At 43.4% G+C, this 24,729-nt stretch overlaps 1 protein-coding gene across 5 annotated transcripts in view; it reads right to left on the minus strand.

Annotated features, from left to right (window-relative positions):
- Nucleotides 1-24,729, minus strand: part of EBF1 (EBF transcription factor 1) — a 397,040-nt gene that overhangs the window by 367,302 nt on the left and 5,009 nt on the right. For all 5 annotated transcript variants that reach the window (XM_080989399.1, XM_080989395.1, XM_080989398.1 and 2 more), the window contains exon 5: nucleotides 8,982-9,055. In XM_080989399.1, the coding sequence (XP_080845525.1) occupies nucleotides 8,982-9,055 (74 nt within the window). The remainder of the gene's footprint in view (nucleotides 1-8,981; nucleotides 9,056-24,729) is intronic.

A 24,729-nucleotide genomic window follows, 5' to 3' on the forward strand; every position in this document is an offset into this window, starting at 1 on the left:
CCTCAATTTCTCAGCTTCTCATTTAAAAACAAAAAACATTTCTAGACCTAATTGTTTTGCAGCTGTTTGTAAACATGACGGCAAGGTTTGGGAATGCTTGGAATCCAGAAAGCAAAAGAAATTCGTAATGTTTTCCATGTTGCATTATTTAAGACCATTCTCGCCACATTTCGTTCAATATGCTGGATGATGCCTGTTTGGAATAAAGACAAAAAACGCTACATGGCCATGAAATTTGCATTTACACCTTATTAGCAGGTAATACACAAGTGTGATCATGATCTATTTCCACTTTGACACTTGGTGCTGGAAAAAGTACCAACATCTCAAATAATCATCTCTTAACAGTGAGATGCATTTTCATATTTCTTGTTTGGCTCTCACGATTCAATACACAGGACTGCCCTGTGATCGAAAATAGTGATCAGCATTCATAGACCCTAAGCCAAATCTGTCTCTGAAGCCAATTCTGCCTGACCCTCTTTGGCTACCATACATCTCTGGCAAAACTAATTGCCAACAAGAAATGTATTGGTCTTTACACTTAAAATCCTATGGTACAGTTCAAAGGCACATGAGGGCACCACCTTGCTGAAGTTAAGCATAATTTGTTCTGGTCAGTGCCTGGATGTGTGACTATTGGGAAGCCATGGGTACACTGCCTTGGAGTCCATGACAGAAGAAACAGGGGCATAAATGTAAGAAAATAAAAATAAAACAAATTACAAACACCGGAGCAGGTTGGTGGCCATGCTGGCTGGGGCTAGTGGGAATTTTGAGTCCAATAACACCTGAATGGCCACAGGTGTCAGGAGCTGGAGGCAGGTCAGCAAGAACACCTGGTGTCAGTGAAGTTTATTCAAAGGAACCATGGGTGTAGCTAAGGGGGGGGGTCAGCTGCCACCCCTAGAACAAGTAAAACAATAGAAATACTTAACTAACTGACCAATCACGTCGGTTCTCCCCCCTAACAAAAGTCCTGCCCCCCCAAAAAAATCCTGGCTACGCCCATGAAAGGAACCAAAACAGTGCAGGACTAGGGATAACAGCAACCCTTCCCGAGTAGGTCTTGCCCCAATGAGGCAGTTGTGAAGACTGAAGGTCGCCACTTTACCACAGCTTAGTCTCCGCCTCCCGGCGGGGTCCTTCCCCAGCATCCTGATGCTCCTTTGTCTTGTCTCTGTTTGCTCCACCCTCTTCACTCCTCTCTGTGTTCTGGGAGAGAGCAGGAGGGGGAGACTCCTTGGCTTCTTCAGCAGCCTGCCTCCACCTTGCCTCTTGAGCCTCCCTTCTCTCCAGCCTCCTCTTCTAGACTGCTCTCTGCCACAGCCTCTTTCTGCTCGCCAAACCCTGTTGCCTCTTCTGCTTCCGACACCTCCTAGTCCCAATCTGCTCCCTCTTCTCCCTCTGAGCACCCATTGTCGTCCCACCACCACTCCCCCTGGCTCTGGGCCTTCTTCCCCTAGGGGTTCCCTTGGAGATTTACCAGCTGGTGCCTCCCACCACTAGGGTTGCCATAGGACAAACTGCTGCCTTCCGGAATTCCCCCCCCCCCCATATGTCACTTCTGCCTTTGAAATCCCGATAATGCCCGAGAAATCCTGGACGTATGGCAGCCCTACCCACCACTGCTCTGCGTCCAGCCAGTCCATGACAACAAGTTAAGCCTTCCCCGGTATAACTAATTCTTTCGTGCATTATTGCCCACATATCCTGCTAGAGTTGTGAAGTATTTTTTTAAAAGGTTATCACAATACATGCTCTTAAATATTCTACTTCCACTACAATTTAGGCTAAAATATCACACACTTTCCTGGGAGTAGGACCCACTGAGCTCAGTGGACTTGCTTCTGAGTAGATTAAGGTTGCCATACATCCTCTTTTTCCCAGACAGGTCCTCTTTCTGGGGGGGGGGGTGTAAAATTTCAGTTTGGATGCTTTGAATTTGCCAAAACGCCCAGGATTTTGCAAACAGAACCAGACAGTGTGTGTGCAACTATCACTCTTTACTTTTTCCGATCTCTATGGACATGCCCAGTGCTTTTGGGGGGGGGTACGCAGGGGTATGCATACCCTTAAACATTTTGTGAATCGAAGTTTGGTCTCATTGAGGGGCAGTATTTCAATATGAGTAGGAAAATGAGAGTACGTACTCCTAAACATTTTTTAGTTTTAAAAAAAAACTGGACGTGCCTGCTCTCTGTACAAAGACTTGCTTTGCGAGCAGAGCCAGGAAGTGTGCATGCGAGGATCACTCTTAACCTTTTACTATCTCTATGGTGCACCTGCATGGTGGATATTAGAATTGGGCAGATCAACTAGCTGCCTAGACCTTTCCGAGTGGTTGGCCATGCCAATGCCCAGTAAGCTGCCCATGAGCAAATGGGAATGCCTGGGGTGGTGGGAGCTTTGGCTACAGACACTATCACTGTCCTCATCCCCATGTTTAATAAGTTCGTGATGTCTGTGGATACCTAAAAGGGAATCACGGAAGGCAAACAAAGCCATAGGCCCTCAAGGTAGAGAGTTGCATCCTTCTGTATCTTTCTCTTGGTCCTTGTGCATGCCTAAATATACAAATATAAGACTTGGTGCATTCAGACTCCCCTCCCCCCAAAAGAATTTTTCAAGCCACTTTATGATCCGGGTGCTTCACGGCAACAACTGTCATGTGGAGACCCCCCTCCTCACCCTCGCTAAATCACACGCTACTTCCTAGCACATACACAAAGCTGGACCAATCATACAGCAGGGTGAAGAAACCTGTTTTACGTGGCATCATCCGGGTGGATCGAGGAAGGGGCAAATTGAACCTCAATGACAGAATCGTAGTAGGGTAAAGCAGGGGGGGTTGGACTCTGCTATAGGGAGCAAAACGTCTTGGGGCAGCATTCCTCATGTGTTACTCACATGACATGGCTGTTGTGACAGGGCTGCTCTGTGCCCTGTGTGTGTATGAGGGGAAGTATTGAACAGAAGCACTTGGGATCAGATACTGATATGATAAAGGAAATTTAAATGCAAGCAGTATATGCTGTTGGCTTCTTGGCCTCCCATCAAAAATGCTAAAGGGAAGGCCAGGGTTCAGGAAGGCTGGGAAGTGAAGGGAGAAGAGGACCAGCAATATTCAATGTGAGACTTGAATCTTGCCAGAATTCAGCCCCTCACTAGAAGCTCACCCAACACCAACTGTGTGTGAAGATAGACTTCTTTTCCCCAGTAGAGTTCTTGGAAGTGTCGTGCCATATAAATAGCTCTCCAGGGAGAGCGACAAAGGTTTGCTTGTGCTGTGCAACAATATAGCGAATAATGTATGGGGACCCACCAAGATTGGCAATAAAATGATAAACGGCACTAAGCATAACAGAAGCGCCTTTTACAAAACCAGACTGTTTAAGCAGTTTTACGAAAATAAAAATGGGAAAGAACACACAACTCTTTTCACAGGGCAGAAAGCTCACAGCAGCTATAAAGGGCTTCAAACTTTTTTACTTTTTCACAGATGAATGGATTTCCACACCTGTGGGGAATTGGCATTGTTTTGGTTGCGCCAAATATAACGAGAACCGTTGATTTGTTCTCGGCTCCGTAAAAAATAACTTTTAAGACATATCAGCATCTGAGGACTGTCTATCAATTTTCACACCACCCTGTCATATTTCCCCACACCCCCACACTCATGTACTGCTAAAAACATTTTTCATATCTTTTTTTTTTTTTGAAAACCTGCAAATAGCACTCCCTTCCAAAGAAGTAGTACTAATTAAAGATGTGACCTCACCTCCTTTCCAAGATGAGTGCAAGATTAAAAAGTGATCGACATGAAATAGTTTTAAATGACTGCTGAAAACTAAGGGCCCCACCCAGACTACTGAGGAATTAGTAAGCGATAAGGGGATGGGCGGAATGCACGCATTAAAATAGTTAGCAATAGAGGGAGAACACACGGGGACCCACAATGAGTCATATCTGAAAAGAATTGCATTTTTATTCACTTAAGTGATAAGCACACTCATTCCACTTGTTGATGCCTCATCCCAAACCCATGCCTAGAAACCTGGCGTCTCCTCGGAGCAGTTAAACCACTCAGAACAGAGTTCCACTTTGATTATTGCATGAATTTATATGTAGGTACATAAACAGAACAAATAAAGGTCATAATGAAGGCACAGTCAAGCACTTTTAAATCTTAATTTTTCTTTTTAAGCATGTGTTCCTCTCTCCCTTTGAAATCAGTAGGACTTTAAAAGTGTTTAGTTCTGACTGCATCATGATCATTACAGTATATATATTTCTTATTGATTTTCATAAACATAACTTTTGTGAGAGTGAGCGTTAAACGAAGAGTATGTCTCCTACATTAAAACTGGGTGGTTGTTGTTTTAAAAAACAACATATGGACCATGCCAAGAAATATACAACTCAAAGCAAATTCATTTTGAGGATTCAGAGTTGTTGTTGTTTTAAGAAAGCAAGAGCTGCAGACCAAACTAGGTTTTGCATGAAATATCTGTAACTAGATCGCTGGATGTTTTCCCACCTCTTTAAAAGCAGCCATGAGAGGGTCTAGTTTGGACTGGGGCTGTAGTGCAGTGAGGCACAGGGCTGATCCAAATCACACACACCTGAAACTAATGTCCACTACATGGGCCCCTGTCCACAGCTTCAGGAGGACTATTTCAATCAGGGTCATGGTACACTACAACCCTGATCTCATTAAAGCAGGGGTGAGGAACCTGGTGCCCTCCAGGTTGTGGCTGGACTACAACTCCCATATTCCCTGACCATTAGCCATTTTGTGTGGGATGGGTGGGAACTTCAGTCCAACAACATCTGAATGGCCACAGGTTCCCCATGCTGGAATTGAAATTGAATGATCAAAAGGATCATGGAGGTATATGCACTGGAGAGCCAATCACAAAAACCCCACATCATGTCTCATTTGATGCCTAATGACATAGGAAGGCTCTGGATAAAATCTCTTTATCAGTCATGAATTCACTGGGTAGCCACACACACACACCCTGCAATCTATATAATGGTGAGAATATCAGTCAGCCGTACCCAGCAGTTGTAAGGATTTCTGCACTGAACAATGTGAAGCTTGGCATATACTGTATAAATGATAGGTATTTGTTCTGTGTTGTTTGTGGTGTGTGTGTGTGTGTGTGTGTGTTGGGTCATTTAGTGCTCTGAGAATGATCAGTCTTGAAACCACTACAGAACAAAAAGCAGAGGTGAACCATCCTGTACAGAAGCTAATGATGATCTGGGTTATACTATGTTAGAACATGAGAACGATAGCCCCAAAATAAAATAATACTGTAACCCGTAATGTGCTGCATTGAGAGTACAGTGGTATCTCGTGTTACATATGCTTCAGGTTACATACGCTTCAGGTTACAGACTCCGCTAGCCCAGAAATATTACCTCGGGTTAAGAACTTTGCTTCAGGATGAGAACAGAAATCGTGCGGCAGCAGTGGGAGGCCCCATTAGCTAAAGTGGTACCTCAGGTTAAGAACAGACCTCCAGAACAAATTAAGTTCTTAACCTGAGGTACCACTATACAGTACAAGAAGCTGCCCCTTGCAGATCTTGGGGCCCATTCACATGACTGCCCTTTTTACTGCTGCTTCCAAGGGATGGTATCAAAGAGCCAGAACCTGAATCGTGCCAACCTCGAAGCCTGCCAGAAAGCATCCAGACAATAACTGCCATTTAAAAGTAAACACAAGCTGACGATAACACAAATTTTCTATGGTGAAAAGAGGACGATGCTCTTTAGAAGTCAGGTTGCACCTTGACATCTCTCTTGCACAATGGCCACTAACAAAAATTAGCTTTGCAAGATTCTCCTCTAATATGAATTATGAAGCTATTCTTGTCCTCAGCATTATTCTTATTTTTATCATCACCAAAAGAACCATCTCTTCAAGATACTTGGAAATCCTGTGCAGTAAACAAGCAACCGTTTTTAATCTCAATTCAGTTCTTTGCCGTTTCCACTCATCCAGGATTTCTCCTCTACATCTGAGCCCTTTGTTTCCTCCACAACACAGTCCCTTCCATTTTGTAAATATTCGGTTTTGGTGACATAAACTCAAAGTTTTATTGTGCCGTTAGCCTTGATCGAAGGCGCTGCTGAAAGTTGTTTGGGAATTAAATATCTAAAACAAGCTATTCTGAAGCACCGGGCCTTCACTATTTCATGTCTGGAATGAAGAAATTTCATCTTAGAGAGAGCAAGCTGTCTTTCACACCATATGGCTAATGGTAGTGCATAGCAATTAGCTGGGCTGATTAATGGGGAACAGACTCTAATTTTATGCTTATAATTGAGGCTGCATTTGAACCCCTGGTGCAGATTCAGCACATCCCAACTTCCACTTATAGCAGGCAGGGAAGCGAGTGGTAGAGAAACCAAGGCTGGAACACACACCCTCCAAACCTTCCTTATTGTTGAAAAGTGTGGTGTCAGTACAACCAATCAGAGGTTTGTGCATTAAGATCAGGCAGCCAGATAGAAAAAAGAGCATCTTTTATAGTTTGGTCAACATCTAAGAATGCTCACATTGGCCCTAAAATATTTTAACAGGGTATTACCCTCTTATTTCAAGCAACATGTCCTTTTCTGCCTGCCTGCATGCATTTGTAAAGCAGTGAGAAATTGAAAGATCTATTGCACATTTAAGAACAATGCAAATACTACATCAAGTAAATTCAAAATTTTGGCCTAGAATGTTGTTTTCATGTCAAGGTATATTGGCAGCCATGTAATTTACTGACACAGATATTAAAATTGGCTAACATCTAGTTATTTTTTGCATTTTTGGTTTATTTAAAGTAAATATGTAGAGTTTTGTATAATTTAAGGAGAACAGACTACTGTGTGTTGGCACTATAAATGAAAGGAAGTCTTGTGGGTGTTAAAATTCCAAGTGCCATCTGTTCACACTGAAATCATGGGGAATTTTGTCACTATCTTCAATAAAGCGTGGTTAGCGTCTTATCTGATATAGTTGGAGCCCAGAGAAATCAGACTGAAATTTGTGCTGCTTAAATGTAAACAATGTTAAATTCCCCCCCCCCCCCCGCGAGATGGGTGTTTCAAACTTTCTCCAAATTACACCCATTATATGCACTCCAATAGAACAGTTCTCACCTCAAGGAGCTCTCAATTTTAACAGTTGCACAACAGGCAGAAATTCAACACGTGTGTGCTGTCCTGTATGGAGATATGCTTCACCTATTGGATTTCTGCCTGCTGCACAGTAAAACTGTAAGTAAAACTGTAAATGATCCCCATGTCTCACTTTTGGAGCCTAGGTTTTTATCTAATGAAGTTGTCTTGTTAGTGCAAGAACGACTTGCACTAACAGGACTTCCTCTTCCCCCAACCACCCTGCCCCCAATCTGTGATGGAGGTTCCCCCAACCAACTGAGTGGATTGGGAGGATGCAGAGAAAGGAGAGGGAAATGAAGACCCATATCGCAGGTGAAAGCACTTGCACTCATGGGACAAATCCATTCGATACAAGCCCTAGAGACCCTCAAGAATACACTATTTCACAATTGACACCAGAGTTTCTGATAGTCATCTGGAGAACTTTCCCACTTTTCAATGTGGAGTATCCAGGTGAAAAAGAATAAAGGTTTCCTGCACCTCAAATAGAAGAGGGAATTTCAGTCGCTGGAGCTTGTCATCCAAGCTTTATCTACAGAAATTCCCTCTCCTACACAGCAATCAAAGGAAAGGGAGCTCTGGGGCCATTTTTCACCAGGCCTCCCTCCTTACATCAGTGTTTCACTGCACAGAAATTCCTGAAATTTATTTTAAAAAATACTCACTGGCTTCACTGAAATTGTAGGGTCATGCCTATTAGCATGAGTTTACGGATCCTGCTGAGAGTTTTGTCACATGGCCTAAGAAAGAAAAGGCCTCGCCTATTCCCTTTAACAGAGATTTGTTCTGCAGCAGCCATCAGCAGCAGAGCTCTTCATGGCCTGCAGCTAAGTGCTGCCAATCAAACTGCCATTAAAGGGACAGGCACAGGAGCCCAGTGCAAAAGCTGGCAGCACCCTAATGCAATCCTTCATGGAATCGGAAAAGCAAAAGACCCACATCTTTATTTCTTTTTTTAAGAAAGAAAAAAGATGCTGCGATCAGTTCCCAAATAGCCCCAGTAGAGTTGCTGTTGCTTAATTCTGCCAGATCCAAAGAAGCCAGCCCTGGATAGAAACACATGTGGAAATATTTCCAAACAAGGACAAACCTTGTGTCGAGCCAATGGCCTCTTATCCGAGGCTTCGAAATAGGTGTAAATTTGCTCCCATGAATGGTCCCATTGAAACGAAGAAGCCATAGTAAACCTGAGCACCAGAGTCCTTGCGGCATCCAAGCCTTATGTCTGCATTACAGATATCATCACCTTGACCACAGACCATATTCCCTTCCCTGGCCCCCTAAAACGCCCTTCCCAGGCAGCCGAAATGGCATCTCACTGCTGAGAATAAACCTGTAAATCCGTAAAAAGATGACAACATCCTCTGCCTTTCTGTCCGGCTGAATGAAAGCCCATCGTGATCCCAGCGGCCTAACATGGCAATTTTACTGCTGGGAGATTCTGCTGGATAATGACTCCTCCTCGAAAGGCAGCAATTTAGATGCTAACATTTTTGGTGTGAAGACATTTCCTGCGCCTATTAAGGCCACAGTGTCTAAACGGAAGCTTCTCATACACTGTTGAGGATTGAGCTCCAATAAATAACTGAAAATGTGTATGATGACTGGGCCTTTGCTGCTAATTGCAGACGTAAAACTGTGTTATTTTGGGCTTTTTGGAAGCAAAGAAAGTGATGCTTTTACATTCCAAAATAGTTACAGGGTCAACCTACTTTCATCCCCCCGCCTCGCTTTCTTTTTTGAGACAGAAATTAATTTTGCATTTGCTAATTAAATGGTGACAGGAGCTTTCTTACCTGCACATTATTTCATGGGTGAGCAGAACTCTGCACATTTCTGGGTTCTTGTCTTGGCCTTCGTACACTATCGCCTGGAAAGAAAGAGAAACAGGAAGGGGGATTTTATTTTATTATTTTATTTTTAACCTGCAAAGTGAATGTGCCTGAAGAAAATGATCACCGACACAGCACATGAATGCATAACAATGTGGCAAGCCAGTTAGCTTTGCTTAAACAGACGGCATCCTAGCAGAAATTGCCTCGAGATTTGTTGCTGGAGAGTCCCAGAAGCGGAGCAGAGTGAGAGCTTTGCTCTGCGCTTTTCTCGCTCCCCCCCCCCTCTTCTGTTTTAACCGATGCATTATGCACATCTTCTGAGCGGTGTGTAGGATAAGCTTTTTTAGTAGTCAAGACAACCACAATGTTCTTTTCAATTCAGAATAAAATATAAACTTAATAGCAGGGAGGAGGGGGGGCGGGAAAACCAGGAAAGCTCAGAACACTATGGGGCCTATTCATAAAAAGAAAAAGTTAATATATTTTTAATTCAAAAAGCATGGCTGTACACTTAACTAGCTACTACCAGAGCACAGAACCTGATTCACAACGTGCTCTGTAAAACTCCAGCCTAGTTAACTATGCTAACAAATTAAAGGAGAGTAAATTCCTGTCAATGCAAACAAACAAGTTCTGGAAAACAAGAGACTAAGCCAGTAACACAGATGCACCAGTACCTAAAATGCCATGTCAGTATTTAAGTCTGCTTCGTGTGTTATCTATCTAGGCATACACCTTATGTGACACAATATGTTAATCCAGGGTGAGGAGGTAGGGGTCGCCTGGATGTTGTTGTACTATAACTCCCATCATCCCTGACCACCGGCCATGCTGGCTAAAGCTGAGGGAATCTAGAGGCCAACAACACCCGTTAAGTCATCAAAGACATGTTGGTCATAATGTGGAGATGGGGAACAACTGAGGGGGTGGAGAGGGGCTGCTTAATCTTCCTCCCATCTGCCAGTGCTCCCCAAACCTCATCCCTTTCCCAGGCCAGGCATATTTCTAGGCTCAGATATAGCTGGTCAGAAAAAAAGGGGGAAGAAGCAAGCCACAAGGAGAGGGGGAAGGGAGAACTGGGGGGCAGCAGAAGGATTAAGCACCCTCATGCTATCTGCCAATTCACCCAGCAGTTGTCCCCACACTGGGGTCAGGGGTAAACTTGACAGCCAGTGTTGGTGCAGCAGTTAGAGTGTCGTACTAGGACCTGGGAGACCAGGGTTCAAATCGCCACTTTACTAAGAAGCTCACTGGGTCACCTTAGGCCAGCCACCACCTCTCTGCCTAACCTATCTCATAGGGCTGTTGTGGGCATGAAATGAGGAGGGGGAGAACCATGTGCATCACCTCCTTGGAGGGAAATAGATGGGGTATAAATGCAATAACCAAACAAGCCCAGGGTTAGGAATATGTTTGCTTTGCAGCATCTAGCTCTAGCCTAGGATGCATTAAATAAATGCCTCAAAGTGGTAAGTGATCAGTACGTGTTTACAAACATGCATGTCGCACACAGCCACACTTGTCAGGGAGCGGATCCCTGTCACGTGTTCTCTAGGTGGCCAGCCCAGATTTTTGCTGCCACAGAATGTGTGGAATAAATCATTTCCAAACGGTGGGACTTCAAGCTGTCCTGGCCGGCCCATTCCGCCTGCTCCTGTACCTTTAAGGGTGCAGTCCTGCACAGGCTGACTCTAAGTTGGTGGAGCTTACAGCTGAGTCAATAAATAAAGCATCAGCCTGGGCTGCAAAAACTGACAAGGAAGGGGAAGCTGTGCCACTATGCCATTTGCACACTGCAACATTCTACATCACAACAGAAATCCATGCGCCATCTGAAGGAAATTTACAGTTTCCCACCTCAGGGAAGGACTTTGGGGCAGACACCCATGTCCCCCTTCAGCTGAAGGGCCCCCAAACACTGCAGAAGTAATAGACTGTTGCTGTTTAAAGAGAAAGGATCCTCCATAAGACCATGAAGCCTAATGGGCTAGAACACAAAATCATTGGTCTGGCCCTTTAAAAGACTTTTTATTCTGCAGCAATCAGCAGGCAAAGATTTTTATGGTACAGAACTGCCCTCACCTGCTAATTGATGCTGATCAAATGGCTGGTAAAGGAACAGCTATGGCCAGCGGGGGGGGGGGGGGTTCAGTTCAATAGTTGGCAACCCTAAAAGAAAAGGCTGGCTGCTGAAACCTGCAACAAGCTATTTATTGAGGTCCAATAAAAATGGCAAACAACCTCATGCAGAGTGTACTGCTGTGCAGGGGCATATGTTTTTGCAGGATGGAGCTCTGCATTTGCAATACTTAACCTTTCGTGCCATCTTGTTAAAGGTAGGCCATTAGTAAACTCCTTTTACTAGGGTGAGCAGATGCAGAGGAGGGCAGGGCTCCTGTATTTGTCTTTACTAGTTGCAAAGAAAGGGGGTGTTTTCAGCAGGAGCGGCTTATCCTGCAACGGCAAGAAAGCCTGCGTCGACTGAAACGCCCTCCTCTACACAACAGTTTTAAAAAATACAGAAGCTCTCTTGTCCTTTGTCCTCATGTGCTCCCCCTGTGCTTTACCAACCGCAGGCAGGAAATGCTTCCAAATTCACCAGCAACTTAGGTGCTGCATAGAGGTGCATCTTCCTGTCTTCTGTCTCCAGTAATGAGTGAAATAGCATTTGTAGATACCCAGATGACCTACAAAACCATGTGTGCATCTTCCTGGGCAGACTTTGGTACTGTGGTGGCCTAAGCTAGCCCAAAACTTGCCACCCCAGCCCTCATGCCATGCCAGGCTTTGGGGAAGAGGGAGGAGGGCTCTGGAAGGGTCCTAGAGCCTTCCTACCTCCTTCCCAAAGCAGTAATTAGGCTTCAAGAAGGTGAGAGGACTCTAGGACCCTGTCAGAGCCCTCACGTCTCCTTCTCCTAGCTCAGCAAGTGCTTACCAGGCTCCCTCTGCACTGGGTGCCCAGTGTGGGGAAACTGGTCACACTGCCCTAAAACCACCTCTGCATCTTCCATCGATGCTTCTATATAATGCAAGAATAGGAAAATACTGCCTTGGCTCAATCAGACCAAAGTTCTGCCTAGCCCACTCTGTCTCCTGCAGTGGCCGAGCAATTCCAGTTATTCCAGGGGCCAGTTATTCCCACTGACCTGTTCTTATGTCAGGTACACTGGTTCTGAACATGGGTGTTCCATTTTGCTATCATTCATTCATTCAAAATGGTTATAGCCTGCCTTTCCTCAATGAGCCCAAGGTAGTTAATGATGCAAGTTGAAACAATAACTTAACCATTCTAAAAACAATTTGGCAATGGAAAGAAAAACAACAGCTATAAAACATTAAAACAACGGAGAGAGTAGAATGTGTTTTTTTAAATAAAAAAAATCCATCAAAAACAATGTAACCACAGCCATTAAAACTACTTCAAAAGGGAAACAACAGTTTATGTCCCCAAAGCCTTCCTAAAAATGAAATTTTGACTATCTTAACTAAGGAAGGCCATTAGAGTGTTTTGTTTTGTTTTGGAGGTAGAGAGTGGAATTAGCTTTCCTCAAGAGGGAGTTGTAGCACTTTAGGCAGCATAGTCATTGAATGACTTATAACCAGCTTCCTATTACACGTTTAGGCAATATTCATGTCTATGAGTGAATCGTTTCAAGATGTATACAAATAAATGTGGCTCACACCTAACTTAGCCTCGTACTCCCATTTGCTTCAAAGAGAAAATGTATATTTACAATGTATCAGTAGATACCAGCCAATATCTACTGATGCTTTATTGATGTTTTTCATTACGCTTTATAGACATTTGTAGAGAGGTTCCATTGCATTTTATGTTGTAAGCTGCCTTGGTATATTTTATGAAAAACGGGGGGTCATAAACATTCAAATATATAAATAAATTAAAATGCACATAGCTCAGTTGGTAGAGCATGAGAATCTTAATCTCAGGGTTGTGGGTTCGAGCCTCACGTTGGGCAAAAGATTCCTGCATTGCAGGGAGTTGAACTAGATGACTCTTGTGGTCCCATCCAACTCCACAATTCTATGATGCCAGAGCTGCAGTCCGCGCATCATTTGGCACACCCTTACTAAAAAGGGTACTGCATAAAAACTTTGCTTTTAAAAGTATAAGTCGTTTCATGGCATCCCTAACACAAACCAACAAGTAAAATTTGTGTGTGTGTGTGTGTGTGTGTGTGTGTGTGTGTGTGTGTGGCCAGCTCAAGCAAACTAGTACAGCTAAACAAGCGGAACAAAGCCATGCATAAAATGAGACGGCTTGGCACTGCGGTAACTTTGCTTTTGAAAAGGTTGCCCACTGAAAGCGATAGGAGGGGGTGAGGTTTGCCTGTGCAGCAGTCATGAATCTCAGCCAGCAAAAGTAATTGCTTAAACATAGTATTATCACACTCCAGTACGGTATACTATATTTTAATATGATTTAGTAGTGCCATAAATAATAGCACTGATGTTGCTGTAGCTTTCTGCAGCCTTCACGCCAACGTCACTTTTTAAAAAAGCTCTAACAGAGCTTGTACAGAGGGACTAACTTTATTGCAGAGGGTTTGGGGGGGGGAGTGTGTCTTCCCTGGGCCCAGATCTTACCCCTTTCTCATCAACCAAGATCTTAGCTTGCATTTCAGAGGGATTTCAGCCTGTACTCCTTTGCATATATTGTTCCACTTGTTTCACCCACTGGGGCTTTGTTTACCAAGTGCGTTTCTCTTTTCCCTTTTGAAAAGCCACTGGCTTCCTATCCTGACATGCTTAGCAGGATCTGAGCTCAGTACTGCAAGGGGGGAAAAGGTTAGAGAAAGGGATGCAGCTCGGTAACACTGCAAGTTAGTTGCATGCCGTTTCCAACCATCAGCATCTTTCATTTAAACAGATCTTGGGGATCAGGGCTGCAAAGGATCGGTGCCTGAAGTCTTTAAGAATTGATGCCAGTTAGAGCCAGTATCTGATCAATGTCCGCAGTGCCATCTGGGCACATGGCAGGGGGCCCAATGCCAGGGGTGAGAAGCAAAATTGTGGGAACCAGCAAATGTTTACCTTTATACAGCGGGCTTGTTATACACACACACACACACACACACACACACACACACACACACCCCTCTATATTCTTCACTCCAGGCAACCAAGAGGCATGATCTGTTCAAGGATACATTCCAGTTAGGCAAAAAAAATACTTGAAGGTGTGAAATTGGGCTGCTGAGCACCAGATAGAGAGGCCCTGGAGGGCCACATCTGGCTCCCACTACTGAGTTAGAGTGAACTGCACTGGGCTAGACAACTCCATATCCACTCACCTATTTACAGGCACATCTCACTGCCTTCAGTGGAACTTTGAGCTGATTCATACTTTTCCATAATGGTGACTTAACATGAAAGCACTCCATGTCAAAATCCCTCTGTAAGTGCAAAGCCAGTGCATGCAGATGAAGTGGGTTTTGGATGTGCAAGGAGAACTAGGGGTGGTTTGAAACATCCCATCTCCCTAAGGTGCCGTGAGGCAGTTTCACCCAGATTCTGCCACGCGCCTCACAGAATTGCTTGAACCAGCTCTAACTTACAGGTCCCTGGGCTTGGAAACACAGAGAAACCCTCATGTTAAAAGCATTTGTGGTGATCCAGAGATCTCTTGCAGATGAGGGGGATCTGCTGTGCAGAGAGGCAGAAAAACATTCCCATGGATTGAGTCTTGCACACAATTAAAGTGAATGAGGAAACCACTCCATGCAAGGGGGTCTGGGTGCACATCGGAGTGCACACAGAGTTCTGGATCTGTGCAAGTAAACACTATACTGCACTAGAATCATTAGTACTAATTCCTACATCAGATGGTGCTTTTAAAAAACACACAGTAATTTGCCTCGTGGAATTTTTAAGGAATATTTACAAGTAGCGGTTTACCTGCAAATCATCAGGACCAGATACAGGTTCATTTAATATAAATATAAATCAATTATTTAAATAAATGAAGTTTTAGTCTACTGTGATTTTTGCAGGTTTAGAATTTTTTTTTAAATCTTCCTAGAATCAAAAGGCAACACAAGTGATTGATGCTGTGGGGTTCGTATGTTATCAAGAGTGGACTTTTTGACCGCAGGAATGGAAGAATACCAAAGGCTTAATTGCATTTGATATGTCAGGTTATCGGGGCGCTGCCAAAAAGCCAGCGAAGCTGGGGCAATGGTGTTTTGTGCTGAATAATTGATTTTGCATTTAATACAGCACAGTAGGGCCCCAAAGGATCCCACCCCCTACTTAAGTAAGAACTGAAAATGTTGAAGCCCCACCACTGTGCATGCTCAGCTGCCAATCTTGCCGGCACCGGAGTCAATGTGAGTTTAATTGCAGCAACATCAGCTTCACTAGCAGCTACAAATAAGAGCAAGCAGATTTAATTCCCTCCCTTTCTTCACTTCCTCTCCATGCATCTGCTATGCTTACTTAACCTCCAGGTACCTACTTTTTAAAAAACAAAACCCAGCTAAATAGCAATAATGAACAAACAGAGTCAACAGTGTGGTATCTAATCACCTGTCTGTTGTGTTTAACATCAGCAGTCCTTTTGCTTACGTGCATAACATCCTTAGCCTTGCGATGCACTAGGGGCTCACTTCAATTTCTTTGCACTCAGCTATTATCAAGGCAACTGCATGTATTAAAACAGAATGCATGGCTGGGAGATGGACGCTGCCTACTTTTTTCAGCTCCCATTCTATGAGCCACATATAGAGGTTACCAAAAGTTTTGCATTTCCTTTAGGATTGCCAACTAGATAAAAGCAAAAACAACCCACTCCTGCCCTATAACAAAGCTTCAATTTGCATAAACCAGCAGGCACCACTTTTGCAGCTAAGCATTATCACCTGCCAATTGCTGCCTATCAAACTGTGCTTGAAGAGAGAGCTGCATGTGCCGATTTGAAAGTTGGCAACCTTAACCCCCCCCCACAGACACACACACACACACACACACACACACACACACACACACTGTTGGGTTGTGCAGATGCTCCTCAGTATTTCCTTCTTTGCAAGAACAAAAAGGCAAGCCAGTTCTAGGAGCCTATTTGACCAAACACAATTTTACCCGCATTTCAGATTGTTTACTGATAATAGCTGTTCAATGAATTGCATTAAATGCCATGCATGTGTTGGGAAGGACCTTAGCTCAGTGGCAGAGCATTTGCTTTGCATGCAGAAAGTCCCAGGTTCAGTCCCTGACATCTCCTGGAGAGCTACTACTACCAGTCAGTTTAGACAATGCTTAGAAAGCTGGTCTGACTTGACATAAGGGACACTTACAAACACAACATTCCTGCCAAGATTGCCCCTACATTATATGTGAGCCTGGTCCATCCAAGGTGCTTAGGATCTGTGCACAAGCACCAGGGAAATTAGATCCATTTCACCCAACTATGTTGAGCAGGTTGATGCACCATGTGTTCATGCAGAAACAATGCAGTGGACATGACCAACACCATGCAAAAGCAAGATCATGCAAAAAAAAAAAAAAAGGACAGTCCATGCACTCAATGGCCAAGTCCCATGAACACTTTGCCTGCTGCAGAGTGAAATCCAGTCAAAGGGGAGGAAAGAGACTGTCTTGGGCAGAGAAATTGCAAGAAGTGGTCCTTAGTGTTTGTTCAATAAGCTGGCGTTACTTGGCTAAACTTGACATGCGAGTGTCTAGAATGTTGCAGGTATTTAATTCATTAAGGGCCTGTGGAGAACAGCCTCTTGTTATCCTTCCCTTGTGCCATTACCAAGGCTAAAAAATGGCAAACTAGATTTATTTGGAAGAATAAGTTTGCAGACCTCTAAGCTGCAATGAAGGACCTGGAAGACCAAAAGAATCCCCACCCCTCTGTGGATGAATTATCAAATAACAGGATACACAGGGTGCCACTCTATTTTGGCTCTCTAAGCCACTCTTAGGATGTTACCTCTTCTCGCAAATGGCACAATATAAGAAGTGTGGGGCTGACTGGTTAGCTTACAGTTGCTGTCTGTGCTCACAAACCATGGCGGCAAACATTTACAACAGTTGGTTTCAGGACGGAAGGAAGAACAGTCTCAGATCTTTGCAGCTGACAGAAACTCAGGTCCCACTACAGGAAGTTGCTAAATTATGATTCCTTTAAATACACACGCAGGCACGCAGGCACAACCCTTCTATTGTATGCATTAAATGAAAATGGTGTATTTATCTAAATATTTCCAAATATTTTTTATGCTCTGTTCATGAAACCAAGACCTTTGGTGGGATAATTGTCAAAGTTATGCAGGGCTCTGCTCCGGTGAAACCCAGTTACAAAAGGAGATTAATAAATTAGGAAGAAGTGAAGTGAAAGTACCCCGGTATAAAGTTAGACTACTGTAGTACTAAAAATAATTTTGCAAATGTACACCATAACCCACATGGGTAAAGAAATAAACAACCATGTGATGCAATCCCCCCCCCCCCCCGGTGTGGGTGTGTTTGTCTTTTGTAGTTTTAACTCTGGGGTATGTCTTGATAGGAGGCTGAAAAAGTATATTAAAAAGGCAATTAAATCCTTTCCCCTTACCTCCAACTAGGACCATTATGTTTATTAATTTAGAAATAATTTTTAATAAATGGCTTTTAGAAGACATTTGAAGGCAGCCCTGTTTAGGGAAGTTTTTAATGTTTGATGTTTTATCGTGTTATTAATATTCTGTTGGGAGCCGCCCAGAGTGGCTGGGGAAACCCAGTCAGATGGGCGGGGTATAAATACATACATACATATATACATGCTACTACTACTACTTATTAAAAACATTTCTATCCTGCTTTTCATTGCTAGTGATTTCAAAGTGGGTTACAAGTTAAAAGCAACACAAAAAAACACTCAACAGCTTAAGAACAGGAGCAAATGCACGGCAACTGAAGAGGTCAGGACAAATAAGTCTGACATTAAATGTTGAGGAAGGCCTGAGCAAAAAGTCCAGTCTTTAGCTGGTGCCCAAAGCTGAACAGGATCAGCATCCATCCTATTTCAAAGGGAAGAGCATTCCAAAGGCAAGGTGCCCCCACCGAGAAGCCTCTCCCCCACAACGCTGCCATACAAATATCAAAAAATGGTGAGGCTGTTGAGAGCCACCTTAGCTGACTTTAATATACAGGCTGGTCTATAGAGGAGCAGGTGTCATCCCAGGAATTGAGTTTCCAAGTTGTTTGGGGCTTTCTGTACACAAGTACCATGAAACTGGCTCAGTCACATATTAGAAGCCACTGCAGTTCTTCCACAATTCGTGCTCACTGCAGGCCACCTCTGACCAGGGGTGGATTTAAGGGAACACGACTGGTTCGCCCACACTGGGTGCCAAACCGAGAGGGAACAGCAACAATGATGAATAACAGAAAGTGAGAGGTGGGAGGGGGTGAATTTTGGCATTGCACAGGGAGCCACTGAAATTGTGAAGCCCACCACTGCTCTGACAGGAGCCTAGCCACATGCAACAAAAAGAGTAATCCAAACATGAGGTTATCAGCACATGGGCCACAGGAGCCAAGTTCTCCCTGTCATAGAACGGCAACAGCTGGTGAACCAGCCAAAGCTGAAAAGAGGTGCTCCTCAACAACAAATATTCTAGGAGCAACCCAAACTATGCACTGGTTCACTCATTAGGAGTGCAACCCCCTCCAGAACAGGACCTCTGACTCATTGGGATATATGTCCAACCACACTGGGGGTTTTTTAAATGCACAGATTTGGATATTCCTGCGGGACGTGCTCTATAGTCATAACTAACTTGTTCCATTAGCTGCAATGTTACTTAGGAGCAGCTAACTTTAGCTGGATTGGAGCCCATGGGTTGTATCCAACAATGTTGCTGAGCAGGCAGTAAGGTTTTCATCTGCAGAGTAGGGTACTAAGGGGTTTTTTTGCAATTTCTCCCCACCCACTCCTCCAAACCTCTGCACCATATTTATGGCAGGTGAGGGGGGCTGCAGGGATGGGTGGGATAATTGCCTCAAATTGCCAAAATCTCCTTTCTGCTGGCAGCAGTCTTCTGTTAGCTGAACACCACCACTGGATATAACCCAATGTGCATAAATGGTCACGAACCAATCCCTATGTCCCTATATCCAGCAAATTATCTCTTACCACTTGGGATATCTGAGTGCTATCTAACATTATGCAGACAAATAGGTGTCCACATAAAAGAAGCATTTTATACATCAGGTTGCATCCATAGGTCTATGTCTGAAGAAGGGCAAAGAGTATTTAGATAATCATAAAATACCAATCATAAGGGTTTAGACTATCATGTTGTATTGATAAAGCCTTGGAAATATTTAGGAATGAGTGCTTAGATTCTGGATTAAAATAATTTCCACTTGCAATATTTAACCAGCCACTAATTCTGATTTCCGCCTGCAGAGCAGCCCCTCATTATTTGCTATAATGTTTTAATAGGTACAGCAATAAGGGATTGCCCAGACTGGCCCCCAAAATATAGCGATTATTTTTCTTGCTCAACAGCCCTAAACCAAAAGACGCTAATCATTGTTCTCATTCTCTCATCCCTGGCATGTTAGCTCACAAATCAACTTGAATTCACATGAATTAAATAAAATTCTTGCCCCCCCTTAATATGTTCGTTTTCAACGCTTCTCAAACATTCACATGGAAACAACTCTAGCGTAAATATCCCAGAACAAATGGCTGTATATTATACAGGAGGGAGCAGTTGGGCTGCCAGACTGGGAATGCACTAGGCCATCTGGCCAAGGCAGTCGCTCCAAAATCCTCAGCTTTGTTTTCACCCCCAGACTCCAAACAACACATTTTCCACTGTGATGAGTTTACATTTTCCCAAACACACAGGTCCTGATCATGCATGCAAATTTCAGACTTCTGCATTCTTCTCCGTATGAGGAAATTAAAATCACCTGCACTTTCTGACATGCAACCAAAGGAACACTAAAGCTGCTGGAACCTGGCTCGATTGCAAACTTTCTCTCTTGTGTTTTCAAAGGCGCATTGCGCTCAATAGCTCAGATTCTGCGGAGTTCTTTTCTGAATGTATTCATAATATTTTAATCGCCTATGTGCCAGCCACAGAACCATGCAATATGCTGAGCAGAGAGCTGATTGAATACCTGTGTGCATTGGCACAGCAGGATCGTGGCAAAAATGGAAAACTACATATGTACCATGTGCATCATGCTCAGTGGCAGGGAGGGGAGGGAACAGACATCTATAGAGTTATTTGAAACAATGTTTGATATAGCATGTAGAATGCCTTAGATGGGGGAAAGTTCTGCAGGACACAGCTCTACTTATTTCTACGAAGTGCATTAGGACTGAACTGTGAGAAGATCTGCTCTCAGCACTGAAGAGAACTTAACGTTGTTCAGTGAAGGGTATTGTTTATCAGGTTGCATACATGTATATTTACATGCACATTATTCCAGAGCTGAGAAGCACCGACGGCATCCAGCTTTACATTGCCAATATGCCCAATGCCAAATGTGATATAGACACATAAACACAACATGATACATGTACACACCTGAAGGCCTGACCAATGTTAAAACTTCAGGGACAAATTCACATGTTCGGGGCAAAGGAAGTAAGATTGGGTGTTTGCTTATATGCATGCAGAGACAAAATTAATGCCCATAAGCCTAAATCAGCTCTCACCAGTTGGGTTAAGCTTTGTCACTATACCAGGACCCAAGTCTAATTTCTTAGGCAGCGTCGGAGACTGCTAAATATAGGCAAGCAGTTGCATGCAGGTACTGTCCCATTTAAGCCAACAATGGCTTATTCATGAGTAACTATTTCAAGATTTCTACCCAAAATATACCCTTGTCTATTCTTAGGCTTTAGGGGTTGTTTTTTTAAAAAACCATACAGATGAAGTTGGGATAATATCCATGACTCATAAAGCACTATTACAACCTGCTTTATTTTTTTTAAAAAAGCAATATCTCAAGCCCAGCATCTGTCCATGACTTTTCATACAGAGAGTCTCAAGCATCCAGACATTTAAACAAAGAAATAATAATAATACTAATACAATTGAATGAAAGTGATTGCAATCACTGTGGATAATAAACCATCTATCAAAGTTTATTTTTCTGAATTAAATGATTATATAGTTCAGTTACCTGCATGCTTATGTCAATATCACTATAGATTTAAAACACCCTTTCCCTTCAATACTGTCTCTTCACTGACACCTTCCTAGAGGCAAAAGGGACAACCTATTTGTTCATTAACCTTTTCAGATATATTTTTTTAAAAATAATATTTGCAAAAAAATGTCTTCAAAACAGTGACTGCCGTGTAGGACAATCATTGTTGACAAAGGCACGTGCGCAAGTCTCCCGCTGACGCCACCCCATTAAGGCATGCACGCTCCTGCCACAGTTTCATTTCGGAGTCATCATTCCATTATCCAATTTGTTCTGAGTCGTGTGTACTGGAATACTGCCCCTCTAAGTAGGTTGACAATATATGTTTAACTTGCATTAAAGATTAAAGATTTTTTTCCCCCAACCAGGCTTTGCACAATTTAATTACAAGCTGAAAGTTACTCGGGAATCTCCTATATATTATGCACACTCTGCGCTAAACCGCTAGCGATGTCTCCACATTTGGACACATTGGCAAGCCATATGTAGCACTGACCTTCCTTCCTTGATTAACTAGCGCACAGGCTTCGAGACCTCCCAAGCAAATTTGTTTTGAGCAGAAATTTAGCAAGCGTCTTTGCTTTCCAGAAATAATAATCAGATCACCACACACACAAACACTGATACAGCCACTGATTATATTTAAAGGCACATGTGCCACTTCTGAACACATTCATGGGCCTAACAAGGAAGCAAATAACACAACACCCTTATATCCACCAGCTTGCTATTTTCTACATTCACATCCAGAAGAGGCTTTTTAATGTAGTTCTGTAGCAACATTCTCCCTCAGATCTTGGTTCTGTCTATGTTATTTGTCAGTGATACTCTTCGATCCCACCCCAAACTCAAAAAAAGATACTGTATTTTTTTCCTCACTGCAGATTTAGATACAGAAGGGGGTGGGGGAATTGAGACATCCTCCAAAGGTGATTATAGTCTGTAATATCTATATTATAAATGCTACAAACAAACAAAGGCTGCAATCTTGCATTCAGGCTGCTTAAATCTCACCATCGTATTTAAGCGAAAGATGGCAGACTATTCACCTTTTATTTTCTTAAGAAAACTCACAGATGATTTGACAACAATGCAATCATAAGCAAAGTGCCTTGTTATAGGAAAGTGCTTTAAAGCTATAGAAACTCAAATAGTCGCTTTCCACCAGGGGATCATAATTACGAAAGGTGGAAACATCATCTCTTACATGACTGTAATATAAAAGCTGTTCAATTATAATATTTAATGGTATTTTTGTAACAATTCCTCATGAAATACACAAGACACACCCCAAAGCACTGTGAGGGCTTCTGCCAATTTAAATATGAGCCCACAGATCCATTTTCAGCCAATTCTGTTCACCACTTTTTCGAGACTTGCTGTTAGAGAATTGTTCCTGTTTTTGTTTCAGCCCCTGCGACAGACTCTTTCAAAAGAGTATCTTTCAATTAGCTGTATCTGAATGATGGAATTGTCTAACATAATTACTTCATTTTCTTTCTTTCTTTTTCTTTCTATTGTAAGACAGCCATCAATAGCAGGAAAAGATGTTTAGGGACCATCAAAGACAGGGTTCTAAAACAAACTCAGCACTTTGACCTTTCTGGTTTGGTGTCAAAAAGCCACCAAAAACAAAGCCAAGCAATAAAAGTTTTTAAAGGCAGAATTTGAAACACCCAGAAACTGGTTTATAAATGTGTGCAAATGTTGGAGATTTTGTCTGGCCTTTTTAAAGTGGAGGAACCCCTCCTACACAAAAAACCCAACTTTTTTTATAGAAAAACAAAACTAGAATAAGTCTATGTACCTCAACTGATTACTTTCAAATGATTAACATGAATGCTAATCAGATCTGATTTTAAAGTCTTTTAATTTTAGAATTTTTTTTTAAAAAAGAAATGTTTTTAATTAAATCATAGCACAAAAATATTGTGATTTGGGGAGGCAAAATTCTTGCCTCCTGTTTTGGTTTTCTCTCTGTCTGTGTGTAGCCTTTTACCTGCAAACACAATTGCTTGGCTTTGGGTATGTACACATACACACACAAACTTGAGCGTTCTGAAGCAAATGTCATACTCAAAATTAGCCTGCATCACAGGAACAGCTCCCCATATTACAAAATAAAACTAGGCTTGTATTTGAACGTAGCATTTCTAAAACAGTCACTTAACCTCCCGGCATACATTTCACTGCCTAGTTATACAGCTGCAAAGCTCTAATCGCTGTCCCCCCAACCCACCCCCCCAAAAAACAACCACCAAAAAACACTAGCAATGTCATTGCAAATAAGAGAAGGATAAATATTTGCTACACTGGCTGGTTGCTGTTTTTTGCGTGGCTGTGTTTGTTTTCTATTTCTTTTCATTCGTATAATTAAAGTGAGTTGGGGGCGGGGGAGAGAAGAATCCTGTGATCTGAACGCCTTCAGGGAGTAGGAAGCCGCACGTTATTTATTTATTTCAAACAGCAACTGTGCCTAATTAAAACTTCGGATTTGGGGGGAGACAAAATTAATCTCTGTGTGCGTGACAAATAACATTGCCCTCCCCGCCTCTCCTCCTCCTCCTTCTGGCCGCAACCCGATCTCAGTTCCTTATTTGGCCCTGGCCCATTAGAGAGGTTGGCGAGGAGGCTGTGACGGCGATCCTGTACCTTTAAGGCGGCGGCGCCTTCACCCCGCCCTGGCTCCCGGCCAATCTAAAACCCGGAGCAGGAGGCGCTTTGCCCATCGCAGCCAAACGCCGATTCCAAAGCGCTCTTTCGCCTGAGCTGTGCGCGGCTTGCTCTGGGCTCTGTAGCCGCAGGCGCGCTTTCCTTTCCAAGCGGATGGACTTCATCCCTTGCTCGCAGAGGCGAGATCTCCGTCATCTCATCGCTCCTGCTTTAGGCGGACTTTCCCCCTTTCTGTGCTCTAACCGTTAGGGCTGCTGGTTCTCTCCTCTACCTGGACTTTAAAGAGGCTAGGAATTTGGAGTAGGAAATGTGAGGGTGGGGGAAAGAGAGAGAAATCCTTCGCACCTAATGCGCCCCAATGGCAACCGTCCGCTCTTAGCAGAATCATAGAATTGGAAAGGGTCCTTAGGATCATCTAGTCCGACCCCTCGCAATGCAGGAATATATATAGCTGTCCCGTACACGGCTCGAACCAGAAGATGAGGCCCGTTTGAAAACTCTGGCCGATGTTAGAAAATACCCTCCGGCTCTCGCCCAAGAAACCAGGTCTTTGTGGGACTGGTTTGGATAGGAGTTTATCAACTTCACCTGGCCGTGCAAAGCCAGGATCCGCGGGCAGACAGTTGGAACAAAGGTCTATCGAGCCAAGTGGGGTTTACTTTGGGGTAAACTTGGCCGGGACAGCAAAGGGGCTGAAATGGAACTGGTATCTTGGGGTAGGGAGAGGAGAAAAGCCCAACCCCCTCTCCTCCCCTAATTTGCGGATCTGTGTCAAGTTGCCCGAGCGGCTGCGCCTTCCCCCAGGAAGAGGGACTGGGCTGCACGGCCTGTCGCAGCGTGCACACAAAAGCAG

Source organism: Podarcis pityusensis (assembly GCF_964106645.2).
Source record: "Podarcis pityusensis genome assembly, chromosome: 2".
Lineage (NCBI taxonomy): Eukaryota > Metazoa > Chordata > Lepidosauria > Squamata > Lacertidae > Podarcis > Podarcis pityusensis.